General features: G+C 46.0%; 2 protein-coding genes across 10 annotated transcripts in view; one reads left to right on the plus strand and one right to left on the minus strand.

Moving 5' to 3' along the window:
- The window catches only part of ENTPD5 (ectonucleoside triphosphate diphosphohydrolase 5 (inactive)), an 81,065-nt gene that overhangs the window by 5,969 nt on the left and 47,238 nt on the right, over window positions 1–27,858 (minus strand). For 6 of the 8 annotated variants that reach the window (XM_025869676.2, XM_073895534.1, XM_073895533.1 and 3 more), the window contains 6 exons: window positions 8,365–8,687; window positions 6,890–7,440; window positions 4,985–5,331; window positions 4,256–4,383; window positions 2,033–2,197; window positions 1,695–1,794 (listed from right to left, as the gene is read on the minus strand). In XM_025869676.2, the coding sequence (XP_025725461.1) occupies window positions 1,695–1,794; window positions 2,033–2,197; window positions 4,256–4,383; window positions 4,985–5,331; window positions 6,890–7,440; window positions 8,365–8,687 (1,614 nt within the window). Of the gene's footprint in view, window positions 1–1,694; window positions 1,795–2,032; window positions 2,198–4,255; window positions 4,384–4,984; window positions 5,332–6,889; window positions 7,441–8,364; window positions 8,688–10,983; window positions 11,121–27,858 lie in introns of those variants that run through there. The other 2 variants (XM_025869680.2, XM_073895537.1) reach the window with 2 other exon arrangements.
- Window positions 11,300–27,032, plus strand: COQ6 (coenzyme Q6, monooxygenase). 2 transcript variants are annotated; one of them, XM_025869685.2, is made up of 12 exons: window positions 11,301–11,541; window positions 17,016–17,150; window positions 19,295–19,353; window positions 19,654–19,777; window positions 22,043–22,173; window positions 23,049–23,156; window positions 23,248–23,310; window positions 23,675–23,782; window positions 25,434–25,636; window positions 25,716–25,831; window positions 26,003–26,169; window positions 26,906–27,032. In XM_025869685.2, the coding sequence occupies exons 1-12, from the start codon at window positions 11,376–11,378 to the stop codon at window positions 26,933–26,935; spliced, it is 1,410 nt and encodes a 469-aa protein (XP_025725470.1). In that variant the 5' UTR covers window positions 11,301–11,375; the 3' UTR covers window positions 26,936–27,032. The 2 variants fall into 2 exon arrangements, with proteins under 2 accessions (XP_025725471.1, XP_025725470.1); XM_025869686.2 differs by lacking the exon at window positions 17,016–17,150 and having other exon boundaries at window positions 11,300–11,541.

The following is a 27,858-nucleotide window of genomic DNA, read 5'->3' on the forward strand; positions in this document are numbered from 1 at the left end:
GGGCGCCTGGGTGTGGCTCAGTCTTTAAGCCTCTGCCTTCGGCTCAGGTCATGATCCCAGGGTCCTGGGATTAAGCCCCACGTCGGGCTCCCTGCTCCGCGGGAAGCCTGCTTCTCCTTCTCCCATTCCCCCTGCTTGTGTTCCCTCTCTCGCTGTGTCTCTCCCTGTCAAATAAATTAAAAAAAAACTAAAAACTAAAAACAACCAAACCATTATCATGAACACTAAGATATCAAAAAAAAGAGAAAAAACCCACTAACATATAACAAATAGGAAATAAACTACACTAGTAACAGGTTTTTTTTTTTTTAGATTTTTATTTGTCAGAGAGCATAAGCAGGGGGAGCGGCAGGCAGAGGGAGAAGCAGACTCCCCACTGAGCAAGGAGCCCAATGCTGGACTCAATCCCAGGACCCCAGGATCATGACCTGAGCCGAAGGCAGACACTTAACTGACTGAGCCACCCAGGCATCCCACTAGTAACACTCTTAACAGGATGGATGGTCTGCACGTGGACCAGAAAAAGGTTATTTTTTGTTTGTTTTGATTTAAACAAAATCATATAGAGCACTATTTTTCCTAGAGTGGTGAAACATCTGTTGAGATCAGAGAGTGAGCTTTGCTTGAAAAAATTAAAGAGGAAAGGTCATTATGAGAGATTTTGAACAATGCAAGTTGCTACGTAAACCCAAGACTGTCCAGCATGTGTGCGTCTGTGTGTGGCATGTATGGGGGTGGAGAGGAGTGTACCTGGGAAATGCCTAGATAACACACTGGCTGTAAGATGGAGATAATGTCCAGTAGTTGGAATCAGGTCACTCAACTTTTTTCTGAAACTGGAGAGAAGGATCTACAGAGTCTGATACAACCCAAAACCTCCAGGGATGATGGCCTTTCTAAGGCTGTTCAGATAGCTCCAGAGCTTCCTTAGGGAGAGATCTCAACTTCCCTAGAGGTCTAGAGAACACCTTAAAATGATTCTTCCATCCTGAAAGCCACTTAATCTGAAAAGGGCTTTATGGGGTGCTTGTGAGCATCTCAATGTCTGGAGACCCATAAATGTGCCTGCCACAGCTCTAGAGGCTGGGGATGCCCAGGGGACCAGCACTGCAGGGGGGAGAGATGATGTTAGTAAGTTAAAGATCGTCTCATTAACACAGCCAAACTGTCCCTGGGTATGTGGGATCTAGCCCTCACCATGATTGAAACTGAAAGCTAGACCATAGCAAACACTCCGGGAAGTGAAATACTCCCAATAGATGTTTCTGGAGTCCAGTCTTGGATGAAATCAGTCCAAGCAACATTCACCACTGCACTACTTAATGCGGGGGCTGGGGTGGAATGGTAATTAATAAAACAGACCCAATTTAGAATCTTTCTAAGCCTCCAGGAAATGTTATTAATACCCAGATATTAAACTATTCCATCACTGGGATGCCTGGGTGGCTCAGTTGGTTAAGCATCTGCCTTCGGCTCAGGTCATGATCCCGGGGTCCTGGGATCGAGCCCTGCATCAGGCTCCCTGCCCGATGAGTCTGTTTCTCCCTTTCCCTCAAACCCTCCCCCCTGGTTGTGCTCTCCCTTTGTCTCTCTCTTTCTCTGACAAATAAAATCTTTAAAAATAAACTGTTCCATCATTTCTAAGAGCCCTTTCATCCAAGACTGGAAGAAAGTGAATGATGGTTTAGTTTTACCTTGGTAACTCGTTCGAAGAGATACGGCCTCGTCTGTATTCTCTTCTTCATTTCTTCCAATTCTTTCTTATACTCTTTTGCTCTTTTACGGTCATTGTTCCTGGAATTAACAAGATTTTTAGAATGAATTCTCTTTTTCCAATCTGAAATACCCTTCACTCCAATTAAGCAGAGTAATTCCCAAGGACATTGTAAATTCCTAACTATGCCTAGCAAAATCCTTGACTGTGTGCAGTTATAGGAGTCTACTCTAATGACTCCATTTTGCTGTTGTTTAAGGCCAGTGATCTGTTGGATCCCAAGACAGGCACACCCTTTGACACATGGAGGACACTGACCGATTCTCTTTCAGCTTTGCTTTGAACACCTCCTCCAGGCTTTGATGGGGATCCATGGCTTTCGCACGCAAGGTCACGGATTTAGACATCGCTTGACACTTCTTTTTGTGCATCTCCAACCACTGAGTACTCTCATCTGCTTTGTCCTTTTTTTCAAGTGAACTTCTAAGGAGAGGAGGCAAAAACCATACAGATGACCAACTTGAGTGTATTTAAAAGCAATCTTAGTAACCTCTCTGGAAAGTAAAATGGTGTTTTCTATGAAGGGAGTGATTTACCACACTGGCATTTCAGAAAGAATAGGTTTCTGAGATTGGCAGAACAAGCCTTCCCAGCACTATGGACACGGTGATTTTCTGCTCCAGAAGTTCATTAATTGAACTGAAAAACATATGAGTTCAAATATCCTTACACTCAGGCTTCTGGCCTGTCTGGAAACAAAATGATTCTAAGAGCTGCCATTTGCTGAGCTACCTACTCTGAACCAAGAGCAGAAAGGAATCAAGTGCTTTATATCCATTATCTTCATAACTGCCCTATGAGGTAAGAACTGTAAGCCCCTCTTTTTATAAGCAAGGAGATTGAGGTTCAGAGACGGTACGCCACTGATTCAAAGCCACCCAGCATGCCCTTGGAAAAGCCAAGATTTGAACCAGATTGTCTGACTCCCAAGCCTCTGCCCTTGACCACTGTGCTGTAAAGGGTGGGCTGGAAGGTACCTGGGGTCATGGTCCCTTGGGAATACAAATCTGCATTTTCACAGAAAACTGAAAAAAGGCCTCTTTCCATGCACAGTTTGGGGTTAACAGCACCTAGTTTGTCTAAGCATCATTTGACAAGGTACTGTGGAGAGTTCTACCAAAAGAAACAACAGTCAAGACTCTTGCATTTGGGGTGCCTGGGTGGCTCAGGTCGTTAAGCGACTGCCCTTGTTCGGCTCAGGTCACCATCCTGGAGTCCCAGGATTGAGTCCTGCATTGGTCTCCTGCTCAGTGGGGAGTCTGCTTCTCCCTCTGACCCTCCCCCTTCTCATGCTCGCTCTCTCATTCTCTCTCAAATAAATAAATACAATTTTAAAAATAAAAAAGGTGTATTTTTTAAAAAAAAGACCCTTGCATTTGGATTATTTACATTCAAATGAACAGATTAGGAAGGAAGGCATGAAAGCTGAGTCTGCTATTATATCAAACTCCCTGTTGCTGGGAAGCAGATATGGACATCCCCTAGAGGCACCAGCCTCTGGTTCCTAAGGCTTACCTTACTGGGGCCTCAAGATACTGATGCATTTAGCCTTCATTTAGTCGCTCTAAGACATCTAAAGAAGGGAGTATCCCTTGGATTCTAAATACATTTCTAAGATCCCCATGGTGGGGTCCTCAAGAGCCAAGTAGGTCCTGTGTACTCCTCTGTGAGCCCCACAGGAAAGCACTAAGATGCTAGTCCTCTCCCAGAGTTCAGCTGCTTGTATTACCACGACCTTTCCTGCTGACTTCAGCTCAGAGGTCTAGTGGAGGAGCTCTTGCTGGGGTGCTGGTTTGATGACAGCAGTACCATGACAGAGTCAGGTCAGTTAAAGAATTAAAAAGTAAGGAGGCTCCTGCTTCCCAACCAACTTCTGAGAGTTCCCCAAAGATGAATCTCAGAGAATCTCAAATCTGTGTTGTGGACGCCTTCTTTTTGTGACTGGGTCCGCCACCTGCCCCCATGTGCCTCTGCATTCCTGTTCCTAATGGCTCCCTCTTTCGTCTGTGGGTCTTCCCCCATGTTGTTCTCTCTGGAACCTTCTTTCTTTACAGCCTTTGGCTAATTCCTCATTCTTCAGAGATCTATTAAAGAGACCCCTGCCCCAGGCTGTCCAGTGCCCCCAAGTTTCCCTGTATTCCCCCACCACTGCACTTCTTGCAAAATACGGTAATTTCTTTGTTTTTCTGTATTTCATACTAGATAATAAACTAGAGGTTCCATAAGGTATCTCCAGCCTTGCCATTTGACTGGCACAGAGTTGACAATCTGCTGAGCGATGGCCAGGTGTTCTCCAGCACTACCTGTGGAGGGTTACGTGTATTCCCGTCCAGCTCAGAGAGTTCCCTTCCACCCCTATACGTCTCTCTAATAACCGAAGAGGAGGCCCAGCAGCAGGACGGTTTCTAGCATCGGGATCAAGACCCGGGTGCTGACCACTGATCTCGATCCTGGGCCAAGATCTCGAGCCCGACCACTCACCTGACTGCAGATTCCCTCTTCCTGGTGACGTCCGTGATGTGCACAGGGAGGGTGTGGGCAGAGAGGGAAGCAAGGCCACTCAGAGAACGACTCCTTGGCAGGGGTGTGGCTGGCAGCTGTGGAGAGTCCTGGAAGAAACAAAGGTTGGTATTGATGGGACAGCAATGTGTGACTAGTTTCTATTCTAACTAGGATTCAATTTCAGTGAAGGACTAGTCAGACCAAGAATCTTTTTTTTTTCCCCCTGGGATTAGAGAAAGAGTCATGAGTTTATTACCAGGCCTAAAGTTGGATATCAATCCTAAAGTTTTAAAATCAGATGAGAAGAGTTCTTTAGAATTGATATAGGGACGTGAGCAATTGGTCCCAACTTCCTACGTTCTAGACTTGCTTGGATTTATTTCTGCAAATTTCCTCTAGAAAAGTTCCCTCTAGGAAGGCAAGGAAAGGAAGTATTCTTATGGTTGTAAGTTTATAGGAATTGTGGCGTTTACAACTGAGCCAGTGTTGTTTTAACTTTTTAAAATTTAAATTCAATTGATTCACATATAATGTATTACTAGTTTCAGAGATAGAGGTCAGTGATTCATCATCAGTCTTCTACAATGAGCCAGTGTTTTTTTTTTTTAAAAAAAGATAGGAAAATGTCAGGAGAAGTGCCTCCCATTGAGACGGGCCGGTCCGCTGGGCCCCGGGCCCCGCCCCTCCGGCACCTGCCCGGGCTCTCACCCTCCTCCCTCCAGACGTGGCGGCATCACTGGGCCGCTGAGCGCGCCGCAGGCTGCTGGTTCTCAGCAAGAAGGGCTTGTTGCGAGTCACCTCCCTGGCGTCCCTTCTCTTGGCAGCTCTTCTCTGGAAGGCTCTGTAAAGGCCTTCGTAGTCAGGGACGGCAGGATTCACCCGAGGCTGGAATCCAAAGTCAGGGTGCAGAAATGCAAGCTTTTCCTTCTGGGTTCGGGTAGCTGTGCGAGGCTGTGGGTCAGGTCGGCTGCCGGAGAAGGCGATAGGGGAGGAGGCCTTCTGGAGCATGTCTAGGGCTCGCATCTGGATGCGAATTTTCCTGAAGAGTTCTGCTTCTGTGGAGAAAAAGTCAGGGAGGTGAGGGAGAGAGGGGACCCTGCCGCATCCCTAAAGGTTTGGAGAATGTTCCCTCAAACACTAGCAGTAGTGTGCCGGAGCTGACCGACAGCTTTGTGGGAATTTCGGGCACCAGCCGACATCATGTGGGAAGCTCGGCATTGGCCAGGAGAAGTGTACTTAGACCACAGAAAATGGCAAACACTACAGATCAGCTTGCTTTGTCTTTTCTGGAGAGTTCGTTCATAAACACTGGCCAGGACACGGCGGCCAGGTGCCACTAGGCTGTGAGGCAGCCACCATGGATACCGACTGAGCGCTCTCTGTGGTTCCTTCTTCCAAGGCGGAGCTGGAGGGGCAGGCCGGTCATCCCTCCTCTCTCAGGTCCCCCCCCCCCCCGCCACCGGCTCAGGGCAAGTCCCCACCATCCACCCAGAGGCTCACGCTGTTGCCCAAATCATTCTTGCCTGCCTTCCCTGGTCAGCCCCAAGTTCTGCGGTCTCTGCTCTTTAAGCGTGCTCCAGTCTGGCCTCTCCTCACCGTCCCTGCTGCTAATTTCACCATCTCTCCACTGAACTGCTGACGCAGTGGCCTACAGACCAACATCCCTCCAGGCCCGGCCCTCCCCGCCTCAAGGATCTTCCTGAGCCGCAGATCTGATCCGGAGCCACCCGACTTAGAGCCCTTCAGGGGCCCCCCCCAGTGCCCTTGGATGAAGTCCAAATTTCCTCCCACGGCTACAAGCCCCCAGGTGTGGCCCGGCCTGCCTCTCCCTCCCCATTCCCTCTTCTCTCCTGCCCCTTGTTCCTTGAATGTGCTCAGCGTCCTCTGACCTCCGCGCTGTTCTCTGGCTCACTCTTCCTCCCTCTTCCCATCCTTCAGGGTCCGCCTCAGCGCTCACTTCCCCCAGGGCCTTTCCCTATCTGCTCCGGCCGCTCACCACATGCGAAGCTAGGTCCCTCTGTCCTGTGCTCTGTGAGGGGCAAGCCTTTCATCCTTGCAAACCCCTCAAATCGGTAGCTTTGTTATCTAGTACCTGTCTTCCTCCCGCGTCCACCAACTCCATGTCTGTCTATCCCAGACAGGGCTGGGCACCTTACGGAACAGTAAAGCCCGAGTCCTTTCCCCGAACCCCATTTCTTGGAATGTGCATCTCACCAGGATGAGGGAGGGGTGGGAGCTGGCCTCAGGGCCAGCTGGTGGCGGCACTGGCCTAGGCCGGCCCTTGGGTGTGTCTCTCTGGCTCTCCGTTCTTGTACCTGAGCGGCTGCCCGCGCGCTCGCCGCCTCACTGGCAGGGCTCACAGGACCAAGCTGGGGAATGCTGTGCCACCTCGCATGGCCCGCTCCTGCCAGGGCTCCCCGCGACACAGACAGAGCCAGCCCTACCCCGTGGCCTGCCCTGAGCGTGGCCCGGAGGCCGGTCCTCCCGAGCAATGAATTTATCTCTCAGCCAGGCTGACCCCCGAGCCTATGTCCCCACAGCACCTCTTGGTAGCCCCCAGGCAGCAGGCAGCAAGGTGAGGGCGGGGGGAGGGGGGCGGGGGGGGGTCTTTACCCTGGAGTTTGTCCCCGAGGGCTGGCTCCAGAATGGACTTGGGGATCCTTCTGGTGGCCCTCTGCTTGGGGGCCTTGGCCTTGGCTGTGGCGGCCAACTCCCTCTGTTTAGCAGCTTCCTTTCTCTGTTCCTCCTTCACTAGGAAGCTGAAGGGCTTCAAGGAGGAGAGGAGCAGTTCCTTCCTCTTCTGGATCCCTGCCTGCCTGCGGGCCTCGTTGCGCTCCGTGATCTCCTGGTAGAGGGGCAAGTAGACGTGCGCGGGCACGGGCTGTGCCCGGAACTGCCGGTGGCACTCGGCCTCCTCCTGACCCTGCTGCTGGGCCTGCTTCCTCTCCCGCTCGAAGGAGGCAGGGGAGGCCAGCCACTGGGCCTTCTTCTGGGCCTCACGCAGCGTCATGCGGAACGGCCGAGGGACGGTGATGGATGATGCCCAGGAGCTGAGGCTTCTGTGCTGCGAGGGAGGCCTGGAGCCTGAGGGTGGCGGGGGCTGACCCTTGGGGTCGTCGGACGGAAGGCTGCTCAGCGAGCTGCAGCGCCTTGTGGAGCCACACCTGGGGGGAGAAAGCAGCTGCGTGGAGGACACGTGGAGGACACAGCAGGCTGGAGGCTGGCTCCTCCTCCGGCTCCTCCCCAGTCCTCCCTCCCAGGAGGTGGCAGCTGGCTTCTCAGCCTAGCATCACCCCACAGGCCTCTGAGCCTGTGCCTCTCTCAACTGGGCCTCCCTCCTTTCCGACCTCAGGCCATCTAGCAGCCCATTAGGAAGTCTTTTCTCAGAACTGATTCAAGAATTGCCACTTTGTATTCTAGTATTTTCTGGGTTTTTTTCTTTAAAGATTTTATTTTTTTAAAGTAATCTCCACACCCATCCCGGGGCTCGAAGTCACAGCCCAGAGATCAAGAGTTGCACACTCCACTGACTGAGCCAGCCAGGCGCCCTGCATTCTAGTATTTTCATATGGGCGGGAGAACAGTGCAATGGTACCCAGCAGGGCTTTAGAGTCGGACCCAGGTTCAAATCTTGCTTCAGACAATTACCAGCCGTGTGACCTTTAGCAGGGTTTGCTTGGAACCTCGATTTCCTCATCTGGAGAATGGCAAAAATAACATCTACTTACAGGGTTAGTGGGAAGAGAAAATAAATATTAAATATCATATAAATGTAGCGCACATGCATATAACAGGGCTTGGCTAAGGTAAATGTACCTTGTTGCCATTCTCAGGGAGGGAGTGAGAAAGGCATCCCTTTAATCAATTCCAGTGCTTCCAGTGACTAAGGGTAACCCAAAGTGATTTAGGACGGCCGGGTAGGAACCAGAACATGTTTGGCTCCAAAGGCTGATTCTGAGCTGGAGTCTGGGTAAGGGACAACTTGCAGAAGCGGTCTTTGCTTTACTGGGAAGAGGATGAGGCCCAGAGTCATGATGTGACTTGGCCAGAGTTGTGCATGAAGCAGCTGGGGAACTGCAGTGCCTTACCTTGGAGACACGGGGTACTGGACCTGTGGCTTCCCCCTGCCTTCGTCTTGGAAGAAACTCTCCAGGTCCTCCTCATCTTCGGAGAAATTCTCACCACTGTCTGGGTCAGACTCATAAAGGGATTCCAACAGGCACCACTTGCCTTTCTGCTTTAGTACCTCCAGGGTCTCGTAAAAGCTCCCAGTTGAGTCAGAAGAATCAGAAAGCGTCAAGTCCTCTGGGCCAAGGAAGTCATCCAGTTTGCCAGCCCTGGGCAAAACCAGCCCATCCCCAGACAACTCCTCTTCTGTCTCCGAGTCTGAGGAGGACTTGGGGGGAAATACCTAGAGTGAAATAGAATAAACGGGTCAACTATCACTTCAAATTTACTCAAAACATTAACCATTAATTTCACTTTGAATAAGTCTCTGCATTAGGGACTGGGAAGGAAGAAAAATGTGTTCCTTACTTTAAAGAAATTTCACAAATTGGTATATGGGGTGCGCTTGGTCGAAGGGCAGGGAAAGGAAGCGACAGGTGAACAGTTACAGAGTACCGACTCTGCGGCATGCACTCTGTCCCCTGCACTCCACGAACCCCACCAGACCTGGGCCACACCCTGGGCCTTGCCCTATTCGGGCTTTACTTGTTGCCAATCTTCTTTTACCTGCACCTCTGCTTTCCTCCTAATTCTATCTAAGATTCTAGCTGCCCCCTGTTACTAGGAATGAATAATTAACTAAACAATGTGGTCTAGCTGACAGAACAATGTCATAGAAAGTGGGCTTAAATACTCCATTCATTTAGAAAATATTTATTTGGTACCTAATGTGCATTGGGCATTAGGCTGAGAACGAGTCAGACAAGGTCCCTACTCACAAAGCTTACGTTCTAGTGAGAGGGAGAAAGACAATGTAAGATGACAGTACGTTCAATCAAAGACATTAAGGTGAGAGATTACACAGTGATGAAGTGGTTTGGGGAAGCTTTTCTGTTGATAAAAGCCCATCAGATAAAGACCACTAGGAATAGTCTCTATAATCAGAGTTAGGTTTATTAATTTGTTGGAGTACACCATGAAAAATTAAGGGAACTTGCAGGGTGGGGACTTTCAGTAAGAGGGTGGGGGGAGGGCTTTTTCTAGGGTTGGCTTATCCTGAATGGTTCTGAGGATCTGAATGGATGCTGTCATGAAGAGGGCACAGTTCAGTAAGTGAGTGATTGAGCAATTTTTATTCAAAAGGTAACTAGAACAAAGTGAGGCTGGGTAAGTAATTGATAGGTAAGCATCATCAGTTAGAAAGAGGTCTTAGTCTTTTTGCAGGTACACTTTGGCCCTGGGAGGAACATTGTTTTCTGCTAATCTGGCTGCTCACCTTAACTGTGCCTGTTACAGTCTGCATTGTACTTTCTCAGTCCTGGGCTGATTTTTACTTTCTCAATGCAGAGGAGTTTTAGACCGACACCCGATTGATGAGAGGGAGCCAGCCCTGCTAAGATCTGGGGTAAGAGCGTTCTGGGTTCAAGGACAAGCAAATGCAAAGGCCTTGAAGCAGGAATAAACTTGGCTCTTGGAGAGGTAGAAGGAGGGCCAGTGTGGCTGGAGGACAGTGGTATGAGATATCCTTAGAGAAGCAGGTGTGGGGTCGGGACTGGACTGGATAAGATGACTGGTTGCATCTAGAAATCAGTTGGAGGTAGGCTGCTACAGGCCTCCAGGTGACACTTGGTGATGATTCTCTAAGGTCCAGCTCTAATACTGAAAAGAACACTGGATTCTGATCAAAGGTATGTATGCGCTCCAGCCCTTGCGCTGCTACTGAGGAGCATGGGATCTTGGGAAAGAAATTTTTAAAATGCCTTTATTGAGATATAATTCAGACACCATACAATTCATACAATTCACTTACTGAAAGAGTACAATGCACTGGGTTTTAGTATATTCACAGAGTTGTGCAACCATCACCACCATCAATTTTAGAGCATTTCAATCACCCCAAAGAAAGCCCATACCATTTAGCAGTCACTCTCTATTTTGCTTAGTCCTTCCAACCCTTCCCTCCCTGCCAGCCCTAAGCAACCACCAATCTACTTTCTGTATGGACTCTATGGCAAATTTCTTTTTTTTTTTCAATTTTATTTATTTGAGAGCGAGCAAGCGAGCGAGCACGAGTGTGGGGGAGGGGCAGAGAGAGAGGGAGAAGCAGATTCCCCGCTTGAGCAGGGAGCCCGATGCAGGGCTCGATCCCAGGACACTGGGATCAGTCATGACCTGAGCCGAAGGCAGACGCTTAACTGACTGAGCCACCCAGGTGCCCCACTGTGGCAAATTTCTTATTCTCTCTGTGCCTCAGTTTTCTTTTCTACAAAATGGGGACGACATCATACTATAAGTCCTAGGGTAGTTGACAGGATAAGCGAAAACCGAGGGCCATCGCTGTGGTTCGACGAAGGGCCTGACATAAGGCTCAACCCCTTCCTTAGGGAGGCCGCCGGCCGGTCCCTAAACGCGGCCGATTTTAATCCCACGCCCCCGTGCGACACGCCCCTGTCGTGTCTCCAGGGCAACGTCAAACAGTTTCTTAGAGATTCCTTTCCGGGGCGCAGACCTAATTCCTCTCCTTCTCGTTCTCTCCTCACCTGACGGCTCCACTGAGCGCCGCCCTGGGCTCCCGGAGGCCTCCCAATGGTCATCTTCTCCGCGAGGCAGAGACGGAGGCGGCGGTCACAGCGGCGGGCTACGAGCTGGCTGCGGTGGCGGTACTAGCTACGCGATCAGGTTCCGCCCCTTTCTAGCTTTGGCCTGTGATTGGCTCCCAGGCGGATGCCTGACCCAGTCCGCCTTCCCAGGGAGCCTCTAATCTTTCCCGCCCAAGTTGGCAAGAATTGTTTTCTGATTGGCCTAGTCTTTGAGTGTTCTATTTCCGGCTCTGAGGCCGGGGCGGAAGCAGCTAGTGATTGGAGAGCTCTGCTTCCGCAGTGCAGCAAAAGGAGGGCCTAGCAGCGCGCCAAGTACGTTGCGGGTCAGCACCATGGCGGCCCGGCTGGCTGTGAGCCGGTGGAGGGCTGCACCTGCAGCTGCTGGGAAAGGCCCGCTGCTCTCCTGCCGGAGGTGGTCGGGCGCCAAGGCCGACACGGTGTACGATGTGGTGGTGTCGGGCGGAGGCCTGGTGGGTGCCGCCATGGCCTGTGCCTTGGGTAAGCGCATCTCCAGGCAGGTAGTGGCGGGGAGTGGGGCCGTGGAGGAACTGTGAGGACCGTGGAGGAACTGTGAGGACCGTGGGAGCCCTGAGCTCCTGTGGTCTTTCCCCCGCCCAGAGGAGCCCCGCTGCAAGCGTTTGGTCCTTCAGGGTTCCGAAGGGTCAAAAGTGGGAGGGTCCTTAGGAGTCATTCTGAATCCCGCCCCTTGTTATTCAGGAATGGGCACAGTTGGAAGTAATTAAGGCATTGTATCGGGCTAGGCGTTTTGTTTCTTTCTAAAAACAGCTCCTTTGAGATACAATTGCATATCAGAAGGTTCACGCATTTAAGCATACAGTTTAATGGTTTTTTAGTATATTAACAGGTTGTGCGTCCATCACCACCATAAATTTTAGAACATTTTTATCACCCCCAAAAGAAACGAACCAATTAGTAGTCATTGCCCATTTCCCCACAAAGCTCCTCAGCCCTAGGCAACCACTCGTGAACTTTTTGTCTCTATAGATTAGCTTTTTCCTGACATTTTCATATACTTGGATTCTGCTTGTTTTAAAGTTTCGTCCAGGTTGTAGCATGCGCCAGTACTTTTTATGGTTGAGTAATTCTGCACTGTGTGTACTACACTTGGTTTATGCATTTATTAGTTGATGGACGTTTGGGTTTCCTCTTCTGGACTGTTTCGAATAATGCTGTTATTTTGGGTACAGGCTTTTGTGTAAACATATATTTTGGTTACTTGGATATATCCATTTCTAGGAGTGGAATTGCTCGATCACATACATGGTAACTCTGTGTTTGTTTTGAAGAACTGCCAAATGGTATTCCAAGGTGGCTGCACCATTTTACATTCCCACCAGCAATATATGAGGGGTCCAGTTTCTCCACATCCTGGACAGCAGTTGCTGTTGTATTTTTGTTTATAGTCATCCCAGTGCGAGTGAAGTGGTATCTCCTGGTTTGATTTGAATTTCCCTAATGACTAATGTTGAATATCCTTTCATACGCTTATTTGTATATCTTTGAAGAAGTGCCTATTCAGACCGTTTGCCCATTTTATTTTGTTTTAAAGTAATTTCTGCGCCCAATGTGGGGTTCGAACTAAGGAGCCCACCATCAAGAGTCTCATGCTCTGTCCACTGAGCCAGCCAGACACCACTCTTTGCCCATTTTGGGCAATTTGTCTTTTTATTATTGAGTTCTAAGAGTTGTTTTTGTTTGTTTAATCTGGGCACAGGTCCTTTAAGAGCTAAGTGATTTGCAAATATTTTCTCTCATTTTATGGGTTGCCTTTTCATTTTCTTGATGGTGTCCTTTGAAGCACAGAAGTTTTTAATTTTGATAAAATTCAACTTGTCAAGTTTTTACCGCTTATACTTTTGGTGTCATACCTAAGAAATCATTGGCTAACCCAAACTCATGAAGATTCACTCTTGTGTTCTAAGAGTTTTGTAGTTTTAGCTCTTAGATTTAAGTCTGTGATCTACTTTGAGTTAAACTGTGTGTGTAAAGTGAGGTAAGGACTTTGCTTTTACATGTATAGTTTAGGCTGGTTCACTTCACTGTGATGTAGATACTGTTTTCATATTTTATGTGAGAAAATTGCTTAGCAAGGTTTAGTAAGGACCAGAGTCTTAACAGCCAACTGGTAGTAGACTCAGAACTTGAACCTCAGGCCACCAAACTCTAGATTTTTTGCCCCCCCCTTTTTATAAAAGATTTATTGATCTGAGAGAGCGTGCACATGCATGGGGGGGGGCAGGTGTTGGGAGAGAAGAGGACGAGGGGGAAAAGGAGACTCCATACTGAACGCGGAGCCTGATGTGGAGTTGGATTCCAGGACCCTGCGATCATGACCTGAGCCAAAATCAAGAGCCGGACGCTCAACAAACTGAGCCACCCAGGCACCTCCAGATCTTTTGCTTTTAACAATTGTATAGTGACTTGCAGAAATTGGATCTGAGTTTTCTGGCCTCACAAATTAAAGATCACTAATGTAAAAGTCTTCGTTGACTTAAGAATAAGGTGTGACAGCCACATCTTCCCTAGGGTGGCTCCTCTTTTGGGATACTGGTGGGAAACAAAGCTTTGTATGAACTAATCGGCTTGAATCTCAAAGTAATTATAAAAAACGTAGTCATCAGTTATTGAGTACTTGTTATGGATGGGCATCTTTTAAAGTATTTTGCATACATTTGTACTTAATCCTCATAATCTTTTTTTTTTTGGGGGGTGCAATAAGGTGGTTTTCTTACAGCACAGGGACAGGACCTGTGGGAAGAAAGGGCTGCACTGGGTTATAATCTTTTTTAATTGCATCCACTTAATAATCTTGATTGTAGATTGTGCAGATAAGGGAATTAAAACTCAAAAAGGTTAAGTAACTTGCATTCAAAAGTTGGTAATTGGGAGGGGCGCCTGGGTGGCTCAGTCGTTAAGCATCTGCCTTCGGCTCAGATCATGATCCCAGGGTCCTGGGATCGAGCCCCACATCGGGCTCTCTGCTCAGCGGGAAGCCTGCTTCTCCCTCTCCCACTCCCCCTGCTTGTGTTCCCTCTCTCGCTGTGTCTCTCTCCGTGAAATCTTGTTGGTAATTGGGAGATACAAAGCCTTTTTGAGACACAAAACTCTCTGGCAGGTTTATATACCTTTGCTTCTTGGCAGCCATTTTGGTTGTACCTACTGGTCCACGAGCTAAAATAGTAGTTCTGAAGCTTGAGTGCATTTAAGAATCACCTGGGGTTTGGGCGCCTGGGTGGCTCAGTCGTTAAGCGTCTGCCTTCGGCTTGGGTCATGATCCCAGGTTCCTGGGATTGAGTCCCACATCGGGCTCCCTGCTCCGCGGGAAGCCTGCTTCTCCCTCTCCCACTCCCCCTGCTTGTGTTCCTGCTCTCACTATCTCTCTCTGTCAAATAAATAAAATCTTTAAAAAAAAAAGAATCACCTGGGGGTTTTGTTTTGTTCGGAGGTGTTGAATAAGGCACATATAGAAAATTCAAAAGGGATTTTGAGTTCTGAAATACAAAGGGTATAGGGCATACAGTATAAAGAATGTAAAGTGAGACTTCCATTTTTTATTTTTAGCCACTCAGTTCTCCTTGAAGACAGTCACCCATTACCAGTTTGTGGGGCATATTTAAAAAAAATGAGGATTGCAGGTTTCACTTCCAGTGACTGATTGGGTTTATCCAGGTGGGGCCCAGGAGCCTGTACTTTTTTTTTTTTTTTAAAGATTTATTTATTTATTTGACAGAGCAAGAGAGGGAATACAAGCAGGGGGAGTGGGAGAGGGAGAAGCAGGCTTCCCGCTAAGCAGGGATCCCGATGCGGGGCTTGATCCCAGGACCCTGGGATTATGACCTGAGCTGAAGATAGACACTTAACGACTGAGCCACCCAGGAGCCCCTAAACAGAGAATTCTGTGTTGTAATTGTTTCTGTTTTCCGTCTCTTCCATAGAAGTATAAATCCTCAAAGTCAGGACTGACTTTAAATAGTCATAATACAGAATTCTCTGTATAAGTCTACAAAAGAAAGTTCAGGGGCCCAAGCATACTGGGTTGTGACAATCTCTGCTCTAAGTCAAAACTACCAAACGCAGGTTTACAAAATAAAATTCACACACTGGCCAATTTCCTAAAAAAGCTCAGAGAAAAATGTTAAACGTGAAACTTGAAGCTCTGGAAGGTTTGGAATCTTTCATGTGATTTATTCAGTGAGCAAGCTTCACTGTTTTCCTGTAAAGCAGTTGGGACATTGGGCAGATCCTCAGCTTTTCAGAGGCAGGTGTGGCATTGGGAGTGTTTTCTCTTGTTGAGTCAAATAAATCCTGAGATTTTGTGCGTGCTGATGTTTCCCCTTGATCATCACAGCATGTATCCCAGAGAATGTTGTCAGTAGTTTATATGGTGATCAACCTTACTTTTTATTCCAATGTCCACTTAATTTTAGACAGCTGCTTTAAAAGTGTAAAATTTTCAGTACGCTCTTCATATTTCCACTTAAGTCAGTTTGTTTTCCTTGATTCTTCTTCAAACTCACATTAGTTTATGTTTCAGGCTTGAAACATCTATATTTCCCTCTCACATTATTATTTGTAAATTGTATCCTGCAGTATTTTTTTCTCCAAATGAGTTTTCTAAAGTGTCACTTTAAATAGCTAAAAAATAAAATATTGAACCTGACTGTATTTTATAATGTGTTTGGAAATACAATTCTTTTTCCTGTTAGTTCCCTTGTCTCTCATGTAACAAAAATGTCCATTGAGTATCTATTTTATGGATTGAGGAGATAGAGCATTTGCTGCTGGGAATATTAGCCATAAGAAAAGAAATGGTTCCTGCCCCCAGGGAATTTAGAATCTAGCAAAAGAGAAAGCCTTGTAAATAACTAATAGAAGGGATTATGAAACGAAAGCTCCCCTAGAAGAACAGCCGCTGACCTGTGCTGTGGGAGGAGGTGTGCAGAGTGGTCTGAATACCACTGGGGAGGTGAGGCTTGAGCAGGTGGGATCCGGAGGGAGGAGGTGGCCAGGGGGGCATTCGGGTGGAGCAGCTACCTGAGGGTGGGGAGGTTGATGGACCAGAAGGCAGTCCACTCCGAGGATCGTGGCTGTTCCCATCCTCCATTGCAAACGCAGCGAGGGCGGGGTATACGTGAACCTGGTGCCGCTCACTGCCCGTTCACTGGAGCGACCTAGTTGCATCTTATAATAATGCCACTCTTCTCATTTAGATTCCCAAAATTGTGAGGTGGTCATCATTACGAAGTAAAACCTACTGTTTCTCATAATCCTGTCACTTTTTTTCTCCTTTCTTGGCTGCAGCAGCTCCTTGCTTACTGTTTCCGTGTCTTTCCCTGAGCCACGGTGGAGGGGACTGTCTGGGCTGCAGGCACCCAGTAACCACGTCCCCAAGTCCCCTTTTTATTCCCCTATACAGGTGTTTGAAGACCAGATTTGTAGGTACAATTGATGTATTTCGGGGGCTCCTTTTCTTTCACAAATAATTCTTTATCCTTTATTTAATCTCGAGGTCACAATGAATTTTATTAAATATTCCATTTTTCTGTTGAACAGGATTTGTAATTTTTAGTGACTTAACAGTTTAAAGATTAGAAATATCTGGTGTCTAAATACTTTAGCCTTTCTCTTTTACTTCATTCTTCCTTTCTAGGGAATTCTGCTGGCTCCTTGTGAGTTTTGCTGTTTTTCACTTCTTTGCACATGGCCGGTGTTGGACTGTTCAATCCTTACCGTCCTTACAGTCATGGGCATAGTGGTTCATGCGGCTGAAATAGTGGTATAAGGTACTGCTTAGGATTTTGTGTGGTGTTTCATTTTTGTGTGCCCTGTGAGAAATTTGTATCCTAAGGGCTAAGGAATTAGTTAATCTGTTCCCTCTTGGAAGTGAGAAAGGGAAGAAATTCTGATTTTCCCACTATGATATAAAATGTTTTTTTTTTTTTTTTTTTTAGGATATGATATTCACTTTTGTGACAAGAAAATCCTCTTGCTAGAAGCAGGACCAAAGAAAGTATGGGAGAAATTGCCAGAAACTTACAGCAACAGAGTCAGCTCCATTTCCCCCGGCTCTGCAACCCTTCTCAGTAGTGAGTAGAAGGTCTTTCATAGAACCGATCTCTTTTTTTAAAGATTCTATTTATTTGACAGAGAAGACGCAGCGAGAGAGGAAATACAGGCAGGGGAGTGGGAGAGGGAGAAGCAGGCTTCCCATGGAGCAGGGAGCCCGACGTGGGGCTCGATCCCAGGACCCTGGGATCATGACCTGAGCCGAAGGCAGACACTTAACGACTGAGCCACCCAGGCACCCCAATCTCTCGTCTCTCTTGGCTTTGTAGTGTGTCCCACAGGGCAGAGGCTCTAGAGCATCCTGTGAGGAGGGGGTTGGTATGGTAATCTAGTGTGTCGTTGAAGATGAGGACCCCTGACACTATTAAAGTGTCACCTCCCAGTCTGAGGAAGACGTCCTTGGGACATAGGGGTTCATCATGTAGACTTCATTTGTGATGTTGGGTCATTATGAATTGGTGGAATTGAAACTATATGAATTATGACCGTTCACTTCTTTACTCCCAGAGTCAGCCCTCTTGGGATCTAGGGAGTTCGCATGCTAAATGCTTTTGGAGGGACACCTGGGTGGCTCAGTCATTAAGCATCTGCCTTCGGCTCAGGTCATGATCCCAGGATCCTGCAGTTGAGTCCCGCATTGGGCTCCCTGCTCAGTGGGAAGCCTGCTTCTCCCTCTCCCACTCCCCCTGCTTGTGTTCCCTCTTTCACTGTCAAATAAAATCTTAAAATAAATAAATAAACAAACAATAAGTGCTTTTGGAGTGTAGATCAATGTGTGCACATGGAACCCATTAGAAAAGTGCCTTTAGGTCTCTGCCAAATGTTACTCCCCCGGGCTATCCTATCTAGAACCACCCTGTCAAAAATTAGACTCTTCCATCATTTTTAGCCCCTTATACTGCTTTATTTTTCTTTATAACAGTACTGTGTGACAATGTATTATGTATTTTTTTTTTTACTGTCTATCTCTCCAACCAGAATGTTAGCTCCAGAAGGGCAGGAACTTTGTTTGGTTTCACACTTTATGCTCACTACCTATAATTGTGTCTGACTCAGTAAATATGTCCACACTGAATAAATCTGTTCAGTGCTATGGGGTTAAAAAAAAAAGTTAAAAGACTCTCTCTTAAAAACAATTTTTAAGGGGTGCCTGGGTGGCTCAGTTGGTTAGGGGGACTGGCTTTGGCTCAGGTCATGATCCCGGGGTCCTGGGAGCGAGTCCCACGTCGGGCTCCCTGCTTGGCAGGAAGGAAGCCTGCTTCTCCCTCTCCCACTCCCCCTGCTTGTGTTCCTGCTCTTGCTGTCGCTGTCTCTGTCTCTGTCAAATAAATATGTAAGATCTTTAAAAAAAATAAAACAATTTTTAAGGGGTGCCTGGGTGGCTCAGTTGGTTAAGCGACTGCCTTTGGCTCAGGTCATGATACTGGAGTCCCTGGATTGAGTCCCGCATGGGGCTCCCTGCTCAGAGGGGAGTCTGCTTCTGCCTCTGACCCTCCCCCCTCTCATGCTCTCTCTCTCTCATTCTCTCTCAAATTAATAAAAATCTTTAAAAAAATTTAAGATTTTATTTTTAAGTAATCTCTACACCCACTGTGGGGCTCAAACTCACAACCCTGAGATCAAGAGTTGCTATGCCCTTCTGACTGAGCCAGTCAGGCACCCAAAAAAATAGTTTTTATCCAGAGAGTTTATAACTTCTGTAGGATGATGAAAAAAATATGGGTTTGGTTTCTTTTTTAATTTTCCCTAACTTCAATGTGATTTAGCATTTTTAAAAAAAGTATTTGAGGGGGGCTGCAAAGGGACAGAGACAGAATCTCAAGCAGACTCCCCACTAAGTGCAGAGTCTGACACAGGGCTCAATCTCCCAGCCCTGAGATCACAAGCTGAGCCAAAACCAAGAGTTGGACGCTTAACTGACCGAGCCACGCAGATGCCCCAGATTTGGCTTGATTATGAAAGCTCAGTCTTTTTTCATGCTGTATAATCTGAACTGGGGAACAGAGCAGCTTAACTCCTAATATCAAACATAAATGAGAGTATTTTTCTGTCATTGGAGGACACTGAAAACAGTCTCTTACTTCATAGGTTGGAGAGACAGAGCTGAGGAGGGAAGTGCCCGGTGAGATTGCTCTGGCCTATATATAGATCCTTTCTTTTGTAGGTTTTGGTGCCTGGGATCACATCTGCAACATGAGATACAGAACCTTTCGGCGAATGCAGGTGCCTCCTTTATCACTTCTGGCAAGATATCTTGGTTGTCCATATTCTTTTCTGTATCTTGGAATCCATATTCTCCATATTTTATGTGAAAGCAGGAAGTTCCCATTCAGTCTCAGTCTAAGGAAGCGGGGGGAAGCATTCTCAAGAGAATTTTCTTTTCACCTTCTGTCTCCTACCAGAAGAATTGACATTGTGATTTTTCTGCTTCTGTCACTTGGGGAAGGCAGTACTGTTTCTGATTAGAGCAAGACATTTTCTCTTCTTTGGGTTATAATACAAACTTCCCCTTTGTGTTTCCAGGTGTGGGATGCCTGCTCAGAGGCCCTGATAATGTTCGATAAGGATAATCTGGATGACATGGGCTATATAGTGGAGAATGATGTCATAATGTGCGCTCTTACCAAGCAGCTGGAGGCGGTGTCAGGTGAGGCACCCACCCCTTACATCTTCCTTTCACACTGCAAGGTGAATTGCTTTAGAATTTTTCTAGGACTTACTGGAAAAAGAATCCCTTTTACGGAGACTGAATATCCACCATAAAGAAACCCTCTGACGACTTGAGAAACAAGACAGAGGATCATAGGGGACGGGAGGGAAAAATGAAACAAGACGAAACCAGAGAGGGGGAAACCATAAGAGACTTAATCTCAGGAAACAAACTGAGGGTTGCTGGAGTGGAGGGGGGTGGGAGGGATGGGGTGGCTGGGTTATAGACATTGGGGAGGGTATGTGCTATGGTGAGCGCTGTGAACTGTGTAAGACTGATGAATCACAGACCTGTACCCCTGAAACAAGTAATACATTATATGTTAATAAAAAAAAAATTTTTTTTTCAAAGAAAGCATTAAAGAAAAAAAAGAAACCCTCTGATGGATATCTTAGGGTTTTTTCTTTTTTTCTTTTTTCCCAACAGTTTTATTCAGGTATAATTTACATACCATAAAATTCACCCATTTTAAGTGTACAATACAGTGATTTTTAGTGTTACTTATAGGGTTATGCCACTGTCACAATATCATTTTAGAACATTTCTGTCACCTCAAAAAGAAATCTTAGGTCCATTTACAGCCATTCCCCGTTCCCAACCCCAGTCCCTGGTACAACTGATCTACTTTTGGTTTCTCAGGATTTGCCTGTTCTGGACTTGTCATAAAGATCGAATCATACACAATGTATTCTTTTGTGTCTACTTCTCTCACCTAACATATCTTTGATATTCACTCATGTTGTAGCCTGTATTAGTCCATTCTTTTTTATCACCAAAGAGTTTTCCATCGTGTGGATACCCTACATTTTGTTTATCCATTCATTAGTTGATGGACAGTTGGGTTGTTCCCACTTTTTGGCGATTGTGAATAATGCTATGACCACTTGTGTACAAGTCTTTGTGGGGACATAGGTTTCATTTCTTCTGGGTGGATACTTAGGAGTAGACTTGCTGGGTCATATTTTCTCTGTTTAACATTTCCAGAAACTGCTGAACTTTTTCAAAGAGTCTGCACCATTTCACTTTCCCAACAATACTATATAAGGGTTCCAGTTTCTCCACATCCTTGCCAACACTTATTTTTCCTTTTTTTTTTTTTTTATAAGAGCCATCTTAGTGACTGAAATGGTATCTTATTGTAGTTCTGATTGTATTTCCCATCTTTTCCTGTGCTTATTGGCCATCTGGGGAAATGACTATTCAGAATCTTTTGCCCATTTAAAAACTGGATCGTCTTTTTCTTTTTGAGTTAAGAGTTCTTTATGTATTCTGAATATAAATTCCTTATCAGATATATGATTTGCAAGTATCTCAGGGTGGTTCTAGTGAGAGAAAAATTGGAAGTAACTTATATGCTTTCTGATATGGAATAGTAATTTATCCATGCAATGAACTTATGTGCAACTTTTTTTTTTTAATTTTATCTTTTTAAGTAATCTCTACACCCAACATGGGGCCCGAACTCACAACCCTGAGATCGAGTCCCATACTCTACCGACTGAGCCAGCCAGGCACCCCACTTGTGTGCAACTTTTAAAGATAATTTAGACCTAATATTTAATCACTTAGAAACATATCCCATAACAAATTGGTGAAAAAAGTATGTGTCATATCCTACGTGTGCGCACGCATCTATACGCATAGGAATTATCTGTAAAGCTGTATGGAAAAGCTTTAACTGTAGTTGCCTCTGAATGGTATGATAAAGGGTGATTTTTTCCATCCCTTAAATCTTTGTTGTTCAGACTTTACAGGCATATCATTTTTATGATCAGAAAAGTAAAATGATTTTCAGTGGCAAGAAAAATCTTAGGAAATCTAGAACTTTTTTGAGCCCCTGGAAGTCCCACCCTGTTGATTCTGCAAGCACGTGGAGTCACTTAGGCACAGAGTGAACCTAGAAGAGCAGGAGCGTGGGGGTGAGAAGAAAGAATCCCTGGTGCGGGCTGGTCACTCAGGGCTGAGTTTTGTTTTGTTTTGTTTTGGTTTTTGACACTGATTCATCCCTGTGGCTCTGTCATTTATCAGCTCTCAAACTATAGCATTAATTAGTTATTTTTTAGATTTTACTTTTCCTTGTTTAGGAGTAAACGGTAAGAGACAGCTGTCCTGAGAGCTCCCTTTAGATTTAGTTATGGCTTTTTCCTCAGCCCATGTAGGCTGCCTTTCTAATATTTTGTTTTCTCTCTTCTGACTTCCTAGACCGGGTGACGGTTCTCTACAGGAGCAAAGCACTCAGCTACACCTGGCCTTATCCGTTTACCATGGCAGACTCCAGCCCTTGGGTTCATATTACCCTAGGTGATGGCAGCACCCTCCAGACTAAATTGTTGGTAGTTGAAAATTCTTATTTTGCCAGGGGTCTTGCATATCCATAGCTTATCCTAGATTCTGTGGCCTTTCGTTTTAGGTTTAAGCTATAATTTTTGGCAAAGCTTTTGTTTATAAGGACCAGTAACCACGCAGGCCAACTCAAGTTAAGATGGTCTTGTAAATCCTGTAAGGAAGTAATCTCCTGGATCATCTTAGGTCTTGAAAGAAAAGGAACACAGGAACACAAGCAGAAATTGAGGTGGTACTTTCCCTCGCAGGAGTCCTGTAGTCACTTCATCTCCTTGCATTTCCCATGTCTCTCTCTTTCTCTGTTCACCAGCTTCCCCTTTTACCTGGCAGCCATTCCTAACCTTCCAGCAGGACTGTTCAACTCCAGTGCCTGCCTTATTAACTTCTAGTTCAAATATCAAGAGAGCTTGGCCAAGTTAACCTTTGGCTGGCACCTCATGGGGCAGATGTCCAGCTTTGGTCCAGTAGCTGACACTGGGATCACCTATGTAAGGCTACCCCCTCCAGGGGCTATGAGTAAGGTGGGCGTGATAAAAAGTTGCCTGCCACCGATGAGCTTGTGAACAGTTGGAACTACAGAAAAGGAGGCAGAAACAAACTTCTGGAACAGTTTTACGTATTAAGTTATAAGACTGAACAGACTCTTGGGCGCCTGGGTGGCTCAGTTGGTTAAGCGACTGCCTTCGGCTCAGGTCATGATCCTAGAGTCCCGGGATTGAGTCCCGCATTGGGCTCCCTGCTCAGCAGGGAGTCTGCTTCTCCCTCTGACCCTCTTCCCTCTCGTGCTCTCTCTCAAATAAAATATTAAAAACAAAAAAATGACAAAGTTTAAAAAAAGACTGAACAGACTCTTGTTTCCATGCAGATTGGTGCAGATGGTCACAACTCAGGAGTGCGGCAGGCTGCTGGGATTCAGAATGTCAGCTGGAGCTATGATCAGTCTGCTGTTGTGGCTACTCTGCATTTATCAGAGGTAAGATCCTGAGCCCACCATCTGGGGACCCTGCTTGTGTTTAGTGGGTACTAAGTACTTTTCATGAGAACTCTTCCTTGCTCTATTGTAGGCCACAGAAAACAACGTAGCTTGGCAGAGATTTCTTCCCTCTGGGCCCATTGCTTTGCTCCCGGTAAGTCCTTCTGGTTAGTCTGCTTAAACATGCCCGGCCTTGCTCTTAGGGCTTCACTTTCTTTCAACCTTTTTCTGGTTTCTAGGGCATATGGCCAGGCTAACTTTGTTTCCCCCCTTACTTCATCCTTGAGAGCTCCCAAGAATAGAAGTCTTGCCCTTAGTATTGCTGTTCTTTTTTTTTTAGAGTGTGTGCTTGCAGGTGGGGGGAGGGGCAGAGGCAGAGAACCTCAAGCTGGCTGGCTCCTTGCTAAGCGCAGAGCCCTGCATGGGGCTCAGTCTCCTGGCCCTGAGATCATGACCTGAGCCAAAATTAATGTACTGAGCCACGCAGGCGCCCCAGTATTGATGTTCTTTTGACACAGCTCTCAGACACCTTGAGTTCCTTGGTTTGGTCCACATCCCATGACCATGCAGCAGAGCTCGTCAGCATGGATGAGGAAAAGTTTGTGGATACCATTAACTCTGCTTTCGTGAGTATGAGCTTGTCCAGGTGATGCTGTGTTGCAGCGGAGATACAGAAAGGTGGTTTTGATGAAGGAAAAAGGAATAACCAACCAGTGGCCCCTTTGTAACTACAGGGTTTGATCTGGGCTACATGGAGGGGAGGACATTCGGAGAAATGCGAAACAATGGAAATTACTAACTTCCGTGCTTTTTTGAGGGTTGTGGGCTGCTGTTGAGTTGACTGAAATAGCTGTCGTGGGCAGTGGTTCTCATTGGGCTTTTTTTTTTTTTTTTTGAATCTGTAATGCTTGGCTAATTTTGAATAGCTGTACTAGATTTGAAGTACCTGAACCTTTGAAGCCAGATTCATTAGAAGTGTTCTGAGAGGAGCTGAGCGCATTTTAGCAGGGAGCTTAAGAGAAAGTTTTGTAGACGGACATGGGTTCAGTACTGTTTCTGCCTGTTAATCTCCTAGAAAATGGAGGTAGTATCACCAGCCTCTCAGGGTTTAATAACAGTAATAAAGAAGTCTAAAGACTTTTAAAATGAGAGAACTGATATAAGATGCTTGGAGCACACCTAGTACATTATAGGTGCTCAACAAATGTAATGATTATTCTGGAGTAGACACAGCTTTTAATAATATTGGCACCAGTAATTTCGGAGCTTAAACACATATATCTAAATTCACTAATAGTAATACTATCAGTAAGATTTACTGAATGTTTACTGTGTGCCATGTACAGGTGAAGAGTTGTACCTGTATGTATTTAATGCAGTGAACCACCGAGGAGGGTACTCTTATGCTCATTTAGAGCTCAGTTATCTGCCCAAGGTCATAGAGCTAGCAGTGAAGCTGGGTTTGGAAATCAGGCTGGCCCTCGAACCTGTGGTTTTAACCGGCAAACTCTACCGCCTCGCTAGTGACTTCACAGTAGTTTATACTGAGGAACTTAGGCATCCCTGCTCTGGAGTAGCAACAGGAGTGAAAGGAACTGAACATACTAAAGTGGCTTCCAGGGTAAATGGTAACTGCTGGCTCTCTGGTCATGTAGCATGTATTCCTGCCATGGGCTTTTGCAGTGCATTCATTTAGCAACAATCACACGTGCCTTCCAGGTACAAGAGTCTGGAGGTAGACAGATGAGACACAGTCCCTGCTTTCAGGAAGCTCACAGTCAAGTGAGGAAGAAAGCTACTTAAGCAACAATTGGTAAAAATATTCATAGGGTGTTAATGGAAGCAGAGGAGAACACACAGTGGAGGGCTTAGAGGGAGGCTTACAGCTTCTGGGTGTTTCTAAGGGGTCATCGGGGTGAATTAGAAGGACATTCTAAGCAGAGGGAGGAATGCCAGGGGCAAGAGGATGTTGTAGAATGAGCTGCACTGTGGCTACTGTACGGTTTTTGAGGGTTAAGGTGAAGTGAAAGGTGGAAGTTCACAGGTAGGCAGGGGCAGCTCAGGAGCAGTTTGGCTTGATCCTAAAACCTGTGGGGAAGGACAGGAAGTTGTGTTTTCCATTTGTTTAAAAGGCTTGTCACCTATGGTCTGGATCAGTTTAGGCACGTTAGGTACTATTAACACTTGGCTTTAGTGATAAAATGGGTTTCCCTGCTGATTTTTAAAATCCCGTTAATCACTGATGAATTTCTGCTGTTTGTGGCTGACGCTGCTCAGTGGAGTGATGCCAACCACACAGACTTCATTGACTCGGCCAGCACCATGCTGCAATATGCTGTTGGCTTTCTGAAGCCCACTAAGGTCTCAGCTCGCCAGATGCCCCCAAGTGTCGCTGGAGTGGACGCCAAAAGTCGAGTGCTGTTTCCACTTGGGTTGGGACATGCTGCCGAGTACGTCCGGCCGCGACTGGCTCTCATCGGGTAAGATGACAACAGAGCCGGGCTGTGCTCTTCTCACTCGGCTGCAGGCAGCCACACCTGAACTCTGCTTGCTTCTTAGGGATGCAGCCCACAGAGTCCATCCACTTGCAGGACAAGGTGTCAACATGGGCTTTGGGGATGTCTCCAGCTTGGTCCATCACCTCAGTGCTGCAGCCTTCAATGGAAAGGACTTGGGTAAGGGTTCAGGTACCTCAGAGAAGTAGTCAGAGGTCATGTAGTCAGGGAAGGTCGGGACCCCAAAATGCCCCTCCGGTAGCCAGATGTGGTAGACGTCAGTGTGTCTGGCTTGCTAGGAAACAACTTCACTATGAGATTAGGGATTTATACCTTTCCTCCTTCCTCCAGGCTCTATGAGCCATCTTGCAGGTTACGAAACAGATCGACAGCGTCACAACACTGCTTTTCTGGCTGCTACTGACCTACTGAAAAGGCTCTATTCCACCAGTGCCACTCCGCTGGTGCTGCTCCGGACATGGGGCTTGCAGGCCACAAATGCAGTACCTCCACTCAAAGTAAGGTCACTCACGGCTCTCCAGGAGTTGCTCGCTGAGGAAGCATTTTGCCAATGACTCTTAATTTCTTTGAATTAATTTTCTTGGCTGTAAAATTACCTCTTTATGAATACCTCCCTCATTGGTTATGAGCAACAAAGTCCTTGCTGGGCTCATGGGTGCTAGAGCCAACATCTAAGCAGTAACTTTATATGAGGAAGGGCTTAAAATAGTGAATAGGAACTTTTAAAGATAAAGATGCTTTAGGGGCACCTGGGTGGCTCAGTTGGTTAAAGCATCCGACTCTTGATTTCGGCTCAGGCCATGATCTCAGAGTCGTGAGATTGAGCCCTCCATTGGGCTCTGCACTCGGTGCAGTCTGCTTGTCTCTCTGTCTCTCAAATAAATAAATACAGTCTTAAAAAAAAAAAAAGATGCTTTAAACTCCTTTTGCTGCTTGGTCAGCTTCTTTCCTCAGAACTTCCATCTAAAGACACTTTGGAAGGACTCTTGAGAGGAGCATCTGTCTGAGACAAAAACCTTGCTGAGTTTTTGCTTTAATCACTTTGGGTATTTTATTTTTAAGTAGGCTCCACTCCCAGCATGGAGCCTTGAACTCACAACCCAGATACGTAGACCTGGACGCTTAACCAACTGAGCCACTCAGGCACCCCTGGATATTTTAAAATATTTTCTTCACTTGCCCTCACACCTTACAGTGTCAAAGTATCATTCATTCTATTTCATTTTTCTCCAGGAACAGATTATGGCCTTTGCAAGCAAATGAAAAATGCTCTTTAGGACATTCTGTCGAAGAAAAAGGACATCTTTTCTCAAGACCATCACATATTTTCAAGATTTAATAAATTTGCTTTATATTAGAATTCTCTAGTCTCCTTTTCTCCTCTGTTTAATGGACCTGTGGAGCCCAAATAATGAGTGACAGATAATTTGCTGTGAGGAGGGCCTATTAATCAAGCCAACAAAAGACCCTGAAGGAAGACCATTATGATTTGGTTGAAAAGACTTTTTATTACTAAAAGAAAAATTGCTAAGGTGCTGTCTTGTTCATTTTTGAGGAAGGATTTATAAAAGATTTCTAAAATTAAGTTGCTATCAACTTAAAAAAGACTATTTACATAGCATATTTTATGTAAACCTCATGGTAACCACAAGCGGAAAATATAGTAAGTACACAAAAGAAAATGAGAAAGGAATCTGAACATAACACTAAAGAAAGTCATCAACCCACAAGGGAAGAGTGAAAGAGAAGAATAGAGAACTACATAAACAAAACAATTAACAAAATGTCAATCAGTATATACCCACCAATAATTACTTTAAATGAAAATGCCAATCAAAAGACAGAGTGGTTGTGTGGATAAAAAAACAACACATATCTACGTACTGCCTACAAGAGATACTTCAGAAGGACATACCCAGACTGAGATTGGAAGGGACAGAAGAAGATACTGCATGGAAATGAAAAGAAAGCTGGATTAGCTATACTCCAATCAGACTTTAAAACAAAGACTGTAATAAAAGACAAGGATGTTACATATGATAAAGGGGTCAAGCTAGCAAGAAGGTATAACATTTATATATATATATGTGCACCCAATGTAGGAACACCAAAATACATAGAGTAGATACTAACAGACCTAAAGGGAGATACTGAAAGCAATATGGTAATAAAAGACTTGAATATCC

Source organism: Callorhinus ursinus, unplaced genomic scaffold, assembly GCF_003265705.2.
Source record: "Callorhinus ursinus isolate GAN/ISIS: 27379988/994484 unplaced genomic scaffold, GSC_fseal_2.0 scaffold8, whole genome shotgun sequence".
NCBI classification, from domain to species: domain Eukaryota; kingdom Metazoa; phylum Chordata; class Mammalia; order Carnivora; family Otariidae; genus Callorhinus; species Callorhinus ursinus.

Coding starts and splice junctions, on each gene's coding strand:
- COQ6 (XM_025869685.2), top strand. CDS start 11,376: ATGGCGGCCCGGCTGGCTGTGAGCCGGTGGAGGGCTGCACCTGCAGCT. Junction 23,783..25,433: donor ATACCATTAACTCTGCTTTC/GTGAGTATGAGC, acceptor GACGCTGCTCAG/TGGAGTGATGCCAACCACAC. Junction 25,832..26,002: donor CTTCAATGGAAAGGACTTGG/GTAAGGGTTCAG, acceptor TCCTTCCTCCAG/GCTCTATGAGCCATCTTGCA.